At 43.6% G+C, this 13,062-nt stretch overlaps 1 protein-coding gene and 1 long non-coding RNA gene across 3 annotated transcripts in view; both read right to left on the bottom strand.

Moving 5' to 3' along the window:
* The window catches only part of LOC147030245 (uncharacterized), a 33,678-nt gene extending 21,693 nt beyond the window's left edge, over positions 1-11,985 (bottom strand). Inside the window, exons 1-2 of one of the 2 annotated variants that reach the window (XM_085874108.1) lie at positions 11,716-11,985; positions 10,697-11,515 (exon numbers count right to left, since the gene is read on the bottom strand). In XM_085874108.1, coding sequence (XP_085730234.1) covers positions 11,281-11,515; positions 11,716-11,837 — 357 coding nt within the window. In that variant the 5' untranslated portion in view covers positions 11,838-11,985 and the 3' untranslated portion in view covers positions 10,697-11,280. Of the gene's footprint in view, positions 1-10,696; positions 11,516-11,715 lie in introns of those variants that run through there. The other variant, XM_085874107.1, reaches the window with a different exon arrangement.
* On the bottom strand, positions 9,019-10,351 carry LOC147030246 (uncharacterized). Its single transcript, XR_015056276.1, has 2 exons — positions 9,325-10,351; positions 9,019-9,239 (listed from the first exon to the last, which is right to left on the bottom strand). It is a non-coding gene; the product is annotated as an uncharacterized LOC147030246 (long non-coding RNA).
* Positions 11,986-13,062: the final 1,077 nt, after the last annotated feature.

The raw sequence follows: 13,062 nt of genomic DNA, 5'->3' as shown, positions 1-13,062 counted from the left end.
GTGATGCGATGTTTGCGGGAGGGAGTTGTGAAGGTAAAGGTCGTGGCTGTTGGCGTTGTTGTTGTGAAGCGGCGTTGCGGTCGGTGGTTGTTGTGTGATGGCGGTTGAGACGTGGTTGGTTCAAAATAAAGATAGAACAGAAAAACAGCTATCTTAAAGGGTCGCAGCCCGAATGAATCACATAATTTCCTCTAAACAACGGGTTTGGGGCTAACGACACATGTACTTACAGAGATATCTCACCGACAGGACCTGAATGGTGGTTTGCGAATTTCCTCAACAATACAATAACCTGCAGAGATATCTGTAAATGATCAGATGATGACTGTGACAGATCAATCACCTCCATGTCATCATCATCTGAAGCAGACAGCCCAGATAACCTTCCACTGGGTTCGTAAGCATCACCCTGGACCTTTACAAACACGTCGAAGAGGGGTACCGAGTGATGCAAGGTGGTATTTTGTGAGTCCTGTTTTACACTTTCATCAACATGAGATGGGGCGTCCAATCCACCATCTTGTACAACTACATCGGGCACCTCTCCCGAGGCCTCACAAACTGCATGTTGATCATTTGTCGAGGCGCGAACATCGCATGGAGCTGAAACATTATTTCAATCTGTCTCAGGAAAACCGAGCGCTGATACTTCCCGACATTCTACACACGGTTCAGCAACACCAAGAGACACTTCACCGCTATCTGAAGGACCCGGACCACACTGTACACTCTGAAATACATTCTCGTTATCGGAAACCATTCCATCCTTTTTTTCATTCCGATGAGGTTCCTCAGTTACCCGAACAACCGTATCCAGCACGACTCCCTTGGGAGAGCTCGTGGGGTCACGAGGAGCAGACTATCTACGTTTTTTTGACACAGTGACAAAATCATCCTTACCGTCCTCACTATGTGAGGAAACAGTATGAGTGGTAACGTTGGGTTCACTGGGCATCACCTCCTCCACCAGACGAGGTTGTGGGTCGTAAACCATTTCACCATCAACATCAACATGTACCGATTCCCCACACTTCGAACAACAACCTTTCGGACAAAATCTTTTTAAATGGCCAAAGGCTCCACAAAGAAAACATGTTAAAGTCGCTGACGAAGCCCACACTTGGTAATCATAATTATCAATTTTAATCTTAAATGAAACCTTCAAACTCGTGTCCTCCCAACGGTCCGGCAGCACCATGGAATGTTGCACGCTGAACAGCATGCCGAAAGCTCATCATGTGCTTTGCCTTGTCATGGCGGCACTCAAGGGGGATCATCGAGATCTTTGACACAATTTTCCCGAAACGAGACAACACAGAGACAAGTTGTTGATTCGACACGAAAGGAGGCACGTTAGAGACGATTATTTTCATTGCCGGGACATCCATCGGGGAGGCCGTAACAAAGTGACCACTGTGTGTGGTAAACCCGGAACTCACGACGTCGTGAACAAGACGAAGATCGGAGATGAACACCACGACCTTCTGATTCATGCGTGACGCAGCATGGACATGCTCAATGCCGACAACGTCTCCAACGGCCAAAACAATCTCCTCAGTAAGAACCCCGTCGGAGGGGGGGGTGTGGGGGGGGGACACAAATTAGAGCGTTTTCCGAGTACGTACCTCGAAAGCAGCATCGTGCTGCGAGCGAGCCGCCGCCATGTTACAACCAAGATGCAACGCTCGTCGTCTTCCTCACTGAGGAAGAGGAAGTTAAAAATACACTCCTACTTTCCCGAAGTTTGGGAAAGAGGGTGCGAACTAAACAAAATAAGGAAAGGCAAGCAAAATAAAAACCAAAATAAAGCAGGTTTAAAGTGAAAGGCTTTTAAATAACTAGTGCATGCCCGGAGATACAAACAAAACAAAACAAAAAACTTTCAAACCGCGTGCCAGAAACAACAACCACACAGGCCGTTCCTTCGCTCTCACGTGCCCGTACGTGCGTGGCCGTACATGCAAAAAAAAAAACTTTCAAACCGTGTGCCAGAAACAACAACCACACAGGCCGTTCCTTCGCTCTCGGAAACGACGACTGGATTGGGGCATTGTGTTTAAGAAAGTACAGAAATCGAGAAAGAAAGAATACAGTAAGTCGATAAATCAAGAAAAAAAATCGAGAAAGAATACAGTAATCGTCACTGACTGTATTTGGGTATTGGGTTAAAGAAAATCGAGAAAGTACAGAAATCGAGAAAGAATACAGTAATCGTCACTATCCGGAAGTGAAGTCCTCACTGTCCGGAAGTTCACATATGGCAGTTCCGATGATTCGCAATTTAGTTTTAATGGCCAATTATTCAATTAGCACCAACGTATTTTGCCTTTTATCGCAAGGAAAAACACAAAGAGAAGAGGAGAGGACAAAAAAAACATGCAACAATAATTTACTTCCTGCTTCGGAGCATACCAGCACTCTGATGTCACCGAAATTTATGCACCGTCTAATATGAGAACGATCATAAATTGGGGCATTGTGTTTATCTATAAATGCGCATGAGAAATCGAGAAATTATTAGAATACACGAAGTCATCATTATCCGGAAGCCCGTATGTTGTAACCTGTAATGAGGAACACGGCTGAGCTTCCCTTCCCCATCGGCCATGCCCACGCAACAACATGCATTGTCATTGGTTTGGTAAATAAATGGGCATAACTTGGGAAGCACTTGTCCGATTAATATCAAACCTTGAAAAGGCACATCCTCAGGGCCGCAGCAATATATCTGGCAAGTTTCAATTAGATCGGACCAGCGGTTGTCGAGAAACAGCGGTCACACACACACACACACACACACACACACACACACACACACACACACACACACACACACACACACACACACACACACACACACACACACACACACACACACACACACACACACACACACACACAGCTGGAATTATAGATAGATTAATGAACGAACAGTGCACCACCCAAAAACAGGCGATACCCTGGCTCGCGCTGCGACGAGCTCTCTCTCCCCTCCACACAGAAGGGAAAACACAAACCGGCACAACGGAGGACGGGCACTCACGACACGAAGTAAGCAGCCACCATGACAGTACACACGACGAACCAACAGCCAGCCGGGAGAGAGACAGACAGACAGACAGACAGACAGAGACAGAGACAGAGACAGAGACAGAGACAGAGACAGAGACAGAGACAGAGAGAGAGAGAGAGAGAGAGAGAGAGAGAGATGGTTTATGAAACACAGACACACACACACACACACACACACACACACACACACACACACACACACACACACACACACACACACACACACACACACACACGGCAGAATTTGGCAACAACCCAAAAACCTCGAGAACCTTTCACCGAAAAACAATGTTGCATTTATATTAACTTTATATAGATGTTTCAGGGATATGTTCACAAACATTAATCTTTAGACATAGCTGCATGTTTCGTGTGAAAAAAAAATTTGCTCGGTAATTTAGAAATCAGGTGAATGTGGAAAACGGCTCGGAAATCGGGTGTTATTTCAGAACTCACTCAGGGTGACGGGGCACGAACCACTCACTTCAGGTGTCAGAGCAGGAACCACTTGTTCAGGGCGACAGAGCATGCACCATTCGCTCAGGGCAGCAGAGCACAAACCACTCACTCAGGGTGACGGAGCACGAACCACTAGCTCAGGACAGCACAGCATGAACCACTCGCTCTGAATGAGGTGGCGGGCAAAAGCTTCCTCACTGAATGAACGATTCGCTCAGAAGGACATAGCGCAGGACTCCCATCGACTGTAAGGTGATCAGTATGTGGTTTAATTGCTCATGCATGCAATCCAATGAAATGGTTGATAAGGAAAGGTTGGCCAGGTTGGCGCTGCATATCATATCGGATGCCTTTAACTTTAAAGCCGGTCTTCACTGTGCACACAGCAGTTAATGAAATAGAATGAATTCCTTCAATTAATGACTTTATCTCCAAAAGAGTTGCAGCTTAATAGAGAACAACCCTAGCGACATCGCAAAGTTCAATCGCCGGTGAAACAAACATTGCAGATAATCCATCATCTGCCTGCTCATCTGTGTATGAGGCACGTGGTACATCTGTTCAGGGTCAACACAAACGTCATAACTGTTTTTTTAACGTCCATTTTTCACCAGTGTTGCTTTGATTCTCTGCAGAGCATCTCGCAAAATCTCCGAAAATGTAGACACAGATCTGTCAGACGCAATGGATAGGCATCCCCTGTAGGGGACATGGCGTGAGGTCGAGCAGTGAATGTATTGAATCATAAAGCTCAATGAAGCTGGTCAATTATGGCACGTTCCTGTATTTTTGTTCACACAATATAATTCTCCAAACAGGATAAAAAGAAAAGTTTAATGATTTGGAAATTTCACATTTTCCTGTGTATCGCTTGACGAGGGAACATAGCCTTGCTTGCTTCAAGTAAATAGGTATATCGGCTTAATTATTAAAGCTCTTTATTTCTTTAAATTATCAGATTTCACAACAGATTTCAACACTTATTTAGTCCGAACGATATCCGATCCTCAAAACCGAAATAATATTTTGATGATGTACTTTTATTGGGCTGAGAGAGTAGATCATGGAAAATCGAATCATATAATGCATGAAATCACCCCAAGCTCCAAATGTGAAAACGAGTGCACTTACAAAAGTGATGTACATGGTGATTTGTACCTGTGATGAACAGGTATTCAATAATATGAGTGAGGAAAGTGAAAGAAAAATCTTTATCGTAAAGAAATCGTTGCGGGCTGTTCCAAGTCAGGGCATGCTTGAGCAGGTCAAAAAAACATGGCGGCTTCATTCCCCAGCGAGGTTACCCAAGAAACGTCTTTTTCCCCAGAGCTTGGTGGCCGAGTATCACCTGATGAAGGATATAATTTCAAAAGGCCATTAATTAATTATCTTCAAAAGGGGTGTTTAAATGAAACGAAACAACCACTTTTCACTCTTGCACTTCCTTGGAGTTCAATTTGTATGCATGCACAGTTTCATGATGCTGGGTTTTATTATTTTCGAGTTATGGAGAAGACACACACACGTATTGATGTATGAGCATTTAACATTTTCTTTGCTGTTCTCACACGAATCTGAATATCTCTCAAAATCAGCGTTCGAAGAATGAGTATCTCACCAAGCAGGTAGTTTTCTCACCCTCATGGGTCCTGCTCGACTTGCAACCATTTCATTCCTTTCATTTACCCCACAACCAAAGGCGAAGGAGGTTTTGTTTTCACCTCTTTCTGCCTGTTTGTTTGTTACGTGCAAAATCTAACATTTTTCAAATAAATTGGTTCGTCAATATTGTTGTTCTGTCTGGTTGTTTCTTTATTGCCTTCAGGTCACAATTTTAAGCCGATCTTCACGAAGCTTCATCACTTGGGAGAGTTTGTCATAAGGATGAAGCCGATTGTTTTTGAGGTCAAAAGTTCATCAGGTCAACATGGGGCAAAGGTCAACAACATTGGTGAGATTTCTAAAATCCTCAATTTTCATCTGATCGACTTAAAATTGGACGAGGATTTATATTTCAGGTTAATTAATTCAACCAACCAATTATTTTTGAGGTCAACATGGACCAAAAGGTCAGCATTGGCCCAAGGTCAACAACAAAGCTGGTATTTCAAAAATCCGCAATTTTCATCTGATTGACTTGAAACTTGAAAAAGATATATATTTCAGGTCAATGAATTCAAACTGTGAATTATTTTTGAAGTCACCATGGACCAAAAGGTCAGCAAAAGCCAAAGGTCAACAACTTGGGTGAGATTTCTAAAATCCTGAATTATTTCTTTCGAAATTCCTCAATCGGTTCTTCTGACCACGTCGTTGTCAAAGTGGACATCTCTCTGGCTATTTATAATCAGAGAACCACCTCACCGCCGTCGAGTCTGGCATTTCATTCAAGCTGAGTGGCAGGATCTCCAAGCAGCCATCAAACTTGCAGATTGGTCTCCTATCGCAACTTTCTCCAACATCAAGTCATCCTGGGAATTCTTTCAAAGAAACTTGCTCTCGCTCATGCACAGATTTATTCCCTGTCGTCTTCAGTTGTCCGACCCTTCCTCTCGCTCTTGGTTCACTGAAGCTTGTGGTGAGGCAGTTGTCCTGAAACAACTTGTGTTTGCCTCATGGAAAGCAAAGCCAACTGAGGGTAGTCTCAGTTCCTTCCATTTAGCTTGGAACAAGTGTGTATCTCCTCTCAGGAGAGCCAGAAAACATCATCTTTGAAAGCTCCAGTCCGAACTTTCAAACCTCTCTCCCTCCTCAAAAATCGTGTTGGTGTCTAATCAAATCTGTTTGTGGTGTATGTTCCCCCTCCATCCCTTCCCTTACCTCAAATGGCCGCGCTGCTGACACCGCACGTGAAAAGGCTGAATGCCTAAACTCGGTGTTTGCAGCTCAATCTTGTGTGCAAAACCAATCGCTTTCTCTTCCCACCTTACCCAGTCGCACCCAACTGTCCCTGGACTTTGTGTCCTTTTCTCGTAACAAGGTGGAGAGCATGGTGTCAAACCTCAACTCAGATTCTGCAACCAGTCCAGACCGCATCAGCCCACTTGTCCTAAACCTGCTCTTCTGCTCTTGCTCACACTATCTCTGTTTTATTCACCCTCTCATTTACCCAACATCATCTGCAATCTGCTTGGATATCAGTAAACATTCCTTCCCTGCATAAAAAAATGCGCAAAAACAGATCCCTTCAACTACAGACCAATCAGCCTTCTGCCAATCATCAGCAAGGTTATGGAATCCATCATCGCTTCAGACATTAAATCCTTCCTCTTCTCCAATGGCTTGATTTGCAATCTTCAATTTGGTTGCATACCAGGTCACCCCACCCTGGATATGCTGCCTCTGCTCTCCCAACAATGGATGGAGGTCCTCAATGCCGGACATGAAATCAGAACCATATCCCTAGACATCTCGCGTGCGTTTGACACGGTCTGGCACCCTGCCCTGCTCACCAAACTCTCTTCCTGTGGTATCCAAGGCCATCTGCACTCTTGGCTCGCAGACTTCCTCTCCTATCGCAGTCAACGTGTGGCCGTAAATGGAGTTCTTTCATCCCCTCTTCCTGTCCAGGCTGTAGTTCCTCAAGGTAGCGTTCTGGGCCCTGTTCTTTTTCTGGTTTTCATCAATGATCTCTGTGACTCTCTGGAAAATCCTCTTTATCTCTTTAATGATGGCTCCGCCCTCTGCCATACCATGTCATCCCTCAGATCGGCATGCAGCAGCTTCTTCGCTCACTGCAGATCTGGGTAAAATCACAAACTGGTCCAACACGGGGAACATGTATTTCATCCCGGACAAATCACACACTCTCTCTGTCTCTCTGAAAGGACCGTTTAGAAACCACCCCCATCCACTTTCTCAACAATACTCTGGAAGAAGTCCTTTCTTTCAAGCTTCTGGGTCTCACTGTCTGCCATGACCTTTCCTGGGAAGCCACATTTCAAACCTCGCCTCCAAAGCCAGTCACCGACTGGGAATCCTCCGTCGTGCAAAGTCCTTCCTTGGCCCACCTGATCTCCTGACCACCAACAAAGTTGTCGTCCGCAACCTGATGGAGTACTGCTCTCTCCTCAAGGCTGGTGCTACTGCCTCCCACCTTTCTCGGCTTCACGCTGTGGAAACCAAGACATTTCCGATCATTGGCATCTCCCGCGATGAGGCTGAGTCTTTGGGTCTCTCACTCTCTCACCGCAGGCTGGTCTGTGGTCTTTCTGTCTTCTACCGTCTCCTCTCCAGCCTCACCCTCCCCCCCCCCTGCTCCCACTGTGATTTGTCCCCACCACATTTCCGCAGGGCGCTCTCGGTCCGCCATCAACTCCCTTCTGGTAAAACCACCAAAATCACGAATCACTGCTCACCTTCACTCTTTCATTCCTATTTTTTCCATGCCTTTGAAACAAATTCCTTCACTCTGTTCAATCCCATTCTTCCCTCCAGGCCTTCAAAACAGCTGTTCAACACCACCTCTTATCATCCCACATCCAAATCCTCGATATTTTCTACCCCTGATAATCCACCCAAGCCAACCTCCTTCAAATTCCCTGCTTTCCTTCCTGAAAGTCCCTGTAATGTCCATCTTGTATTCCCCATGTTCCCTGCCCCATTCATCTCCCTTCCACAGATCCCCGAATGTCTCTGTTCCCCACTGTTTTGTCCTTCCCACTCCCACTCCTCTTGTCTCATCACTCCCCCTTGTTGTGTGTTGTGTGTTCGCTCTCATACGAGCCTCGACAAGGAATACAAATGTTTTTCTTTTTTAAACCCTCACACATTAAACCCAAACACTAACCTCACATGAAATGTACCATCAGAGATGGGGAATCCCCCGCTATTGAATGAGGTCATACATATTCCAGATAATGAGGGAGTTGAGTTGGAAACAAGACCCCATTTGGTCATCATCCCGAAAAAGTTCCCCAGGGGTGAGGAACGTAGTAACCAAAAATAATTGAAATCAGATAAGCGGTTTTCCATTTATTACGGAAAATTTTTTTTAAAGATGGTCGACCCAGTCGGCCATCTTGGATCCGGCCACGCCCAAAATCAATGGGGTTCTTCCTTTTCAGGTGGTACATGTGTGACTCAAATTTCAAATCGATATGGCGAAGGGTTTAGGAGTTGTCGCACTCACAGCTATAAATGATGGCGCCCGGACGGACGGACGGACAGCTGGACGACCCGGGTGACAACAATATCGCCCTTCTGCTGTGCGGCGGGGGATAAAAACCAAACCCGAACACCCCAACCCCAACCCTCACCCTCACATGAAAACCCAAACCACAACCTTCATTCCCCAAACCCAAACCCAACCTTTACCTTCACACTTAAAACCCAAACCCGAACCTTCACACTTGAAACCCAAATCCAAACCCTAACCTTCACACCTAAAAGCCAAACCCTCACCTTCATATCCCAAACCCAAACCAAACTCTAATCCCAAGATCATTAATCATTTTTACACATTTTTTTTTAAAAAAACTCAACGAATTATGATTTTTTAAAACAGTTTAATGTTTTTTTTGAGCAGTTCAATAAGAATAAAAGGTCAAGACAGTTTTTCAACTCAACAAAGTTTTTGGTTTTTCCTTCCAGTTCCATCTTAAGAATGAAGTTTCAGTTGTTTCAAGTTTGAAGAAGTGGAAAGGAAGAGATATATTGTAAATTTGTCTCAGGAAATCTCAAGTCTTCCCAGCACTTTCTTGATATTGCTGAAAAAGAATAAATAAATACATGACATGTCTCATATCGAATTAAATAATATATAACCATAAATTTTTAATCAACTGAACTTACCACTCATCAAGCACCATCCAACCAAGAATGCCATGGATAGATGGTTTAGAACTCCAAAGGTCTCCAAGATGGAACTCGTTTTTCGAGTCTGGAATGTCGGTGTCATATTTTGCGCCCTCAAGGTGGAACTCTTCTCCTGATTTTCCCGAATGTTTTGGATCATCAAGGGAGAATTGATATGCTGGATCAAGGCAGAACTCTTTTCTAGGTCTCTGCACACACATCAGCTGAAGGAAGTGAAAACCACTATATATCACCACATTCATCATTTTAATACCTTCTAACACAATCCTGGGAACACTGTATTCTCTCCATTGCTTTCTGCATCTCAGTTCAATTTCCCTTTCCTTTTGCCTTCAATTTCACACCTTGATTTTCTTCATCACAAAGTCCCACTGGCTTTAATTAACGTTTTTCAAATAATAAATTTTAATGCAGGAAAAGTTTATAATTGAAAAAATCTGAACTTTCTACTCATCGGAGAAGGCGACGTTTCGGGAAGAATCCACTCGCCTTGGTCACGGCAGATGAGGAAATGAGGAAGAAGCTGGAAATCTGCCACGTGACATCCAACCTGCTTCGATTGAATTACCAACATTCATCGATTTAATTAATTAATTTAATTGCATCGATTTTTTTTTTTACCAACCATCGATTTAAATAATTTTAATGATCATCCAGTTGCACACAATGAATTATATATGGATACATTAACACTCATGCCAGACTTTCACCAACTGGATGAATTTTTGGTGCTTGTCTGGATAAGAGTTCAGCAAAACTTTCGTTTGTTCTGAACACTTTTGAGACACAGACAGAAAGGGACACGATGGGGGTGAAGAACATGCAGTTTATATCAAGTTCGGAATAATTTGTAATGTAAGGCAAGAATCTTGGCAACTTACGTTCCAACCGGTAAGATGGTTTCATTCGAGGGGGTGGAGGGAGTAAAGGAGCACCTCTTCTGAGGAGTCTTCAGAAAAGAAACAATAAAAACATAAAAGAATAAATACATTGATATCTTCATCAGTTTGAAAACTTGTTCAGGAAAGGGCACAGAAGGGAATACACTGATGGAACAGGTAAGGACGAAAAGGTGAATAATCCAATCGAGGGAAGTTAAACTTCTTGTGATTTCAGCTGCATCGCGATGACCATGTTAATAAGTTACCTTCCCACCAAAGTTATAATTACAATGATCTCCACAACTAAGACCATTCTTCTTCATCGAAGGAAGTATAAACAGCAATGTTGATAAAAGAACAAGTGGCAAAATGTATTTCAGTTTAACGTCCCGATCTTGGGGTTTGCTGTCTTTGCCCTAGTGTGGTCACCCCAACTGCCCAAAGTATTGAAGATTGCTTACCTGTTGAAGGTCCTGCATGTGGTATGACCTGTCAACATCGTGATGTTCCTGCTGTTGCTGTTGCAGCCCCTCAGTAACATGTTGCTTGTATTGCTGTTGCAGCCTGTGATCACAATGAGGGTTCTGCTTTTCCTTCAGCCCCTCAACACCGTGCTGCTTCTGTTGTTGCTGTTGCTCCTTTCGAACTTTAGACCCCACATGACCCTTTAAACTCCTATATATCCTTTGACCTCGTTGACATTTATACCCGCAGATCCTTTAGACCCGTTGAGACCCCATCGATCCATTTTGATCCCTTTTTTTGTTAGAGCCCGTATGAACCTTACACCGTTTGAACTGCTTCGACCCCTTAAGAACCCTTTACACACCACACAAACATCCAAATAGTCTTTTTGCAACAGAGACTACTCTTTTCAGCAGGTGATATGCAAACTCGTTCCTCCCAGAGGTTGGTAAACTGTGCTGATGACCTTGTCTGATCGAAAACTACTTGGAAAACTGCAACTGAAATGAAATCAGATTTCTGGAATTTGTACAACACAAAATAGAGCCTCTCCCCCTCCTCCCCTGCGAACCTGGTGTTCCTGTCCTCAATTAGAATCGTCATTTGAACAAAGACATTCATCGTCCCCATCCTCACAATGACATCCGTCATCGTCACAATCACATCCATCATCATCGTCGCAATCACATCCGTCGTCTCCATCATCACAATCACATTCCTCGTCTTCTGAATCAAATCTCTCATCATCATCATCTTCCACTTCTTCCACATCTTTATCCTCCTCATCAGGCTCATCTTCTCCATCAACTTTCTTGTCCTTTCTGTGAACACACAAGAAAAACCAGAACTTCGTTTGAGAGAACATTTCTCTGTGTAGCACAAATGTATCAATCAGAGGACCACCAGAGATATAAACTCCAATAACAACATATTCATCAGTAGAGAGGTCCATCGGGATCATAGTTTTGCTGTTCTTAATTTGAAGATCAATCATAAAATGAAGACTTGTGAAGAGCTTTACCGGAACCGTTTGTTCATCCATAAATAAATCGCACGCGAGTTGATGATAAGTATCACCATGGAGATGATCCCAACAGCAAACTCAAATCTCCCCCAAAGCGGCACGAGTTGTCCAACGTCCATCGGACCGAAGATGGAACCTTCCCCAAAGATCTGTGGACACGGATATAACAAGTTTAATCAATTAATGTTACTTCAATGAAAACAGGAATACATTTACTTCATAACAATCCTTAAGTAGGATCCTTTCAAACTGAAATTGAAACACGACGTTCTGACCATAGGCCCAGTAAACAAATCAAACATTCCAGAACAGGTGTGGTTTCCTTGTAACAAGATTTAAGAGAACAATTGTTCACATCGTAATCAAACCGTCATAATTTCTTGAATATCACAATCTGCTCCGTTCCTAAAACTTCCTTTTCATTCTCATCAATGGGATCTTTAAACCTTTATCCTCCGTTCATCAGGGACGGTCTTTCTCTTTGTTTCCCACTTACCTGGTAAGACTTCCTTATAGTCCAGACTCCTGGACGCACTTGCAGGTGCGATGGAAACATATCCTCTTGAAATTCTTTGAAAAAACTCAAGAGCACAACAAGGTACGACCATTATCGTAGCAGCGAATGTGGCAGAATGGTCGAAATGTTCAAAAAGGTGAACACACAATGCATCCCACCGATTGTCTTTGTGACGCTGCAAGCATTGTTGTCATGGTAACCCCATTGAATTCCAAACGAACCCATTTCAGTTTTCATTGTATCATCATTATATGTAATTTATATGTAATTATATATGTAATTATATCATGGTTTGTAATATTTGTGTACATGTTGGCCTGAAAGTCGTTTTACCCCTCACCAGTAAAGCATTCATTCTTAAACTCTTGAAATACAGGTTTTATTGTGCAGCACTGTACTTATTATATAAAAGAAACACTTTTTGTCTTTGTTTGTGCTCCATCAGTATGGAGATGATCAACATCAATATCTTGAATGCATCCACATTATAATGTTCAGCACTGTTTGCATTCTCAATCAAATGCTGTCCAATAGCAGATGCACACGATGTTGGGATTGATGCTGGGACCTTCCTTCAAGCCCGTACCGGCTGTATTCGTGGACCAACAGTGTTTTTCCTGATGGACAAAGGGACGTGATGTTTGATTCTATCAGTTGGAATCTGGGCAGTTCTGCCTCCATTCCAAGCATCACACTGGCACTTGAACTCGTAAATAATCTATCTCTAATTCCAGCAATCTGTGTGTGTGTGTCTGTCTGTCTGTGATGGCCGTTTCTCGACGACCGCCAGTCCGATCGGATTGAAACTTGCCAGGAATATTGACGGG

Source organism: Eptatretus burgeri, chromosome 3, assembly GCF_056783735.1.
Source record: "Eptatretus burgeri isolate ZD-2024b chromosome 3, Ebu_testis_v1, whole genome shotgun sequence".
In the NCBI taxonomy this organism is placed as follows: Eukaryota; Metazoa; Chordata; class Myxini; order Myxiniformes; family Myxinidae; genus Eptatretus; species Eptatretus burgeri.
This window is presented reverse-complemented; position numbering and strand designations above follow the sequence as displayed.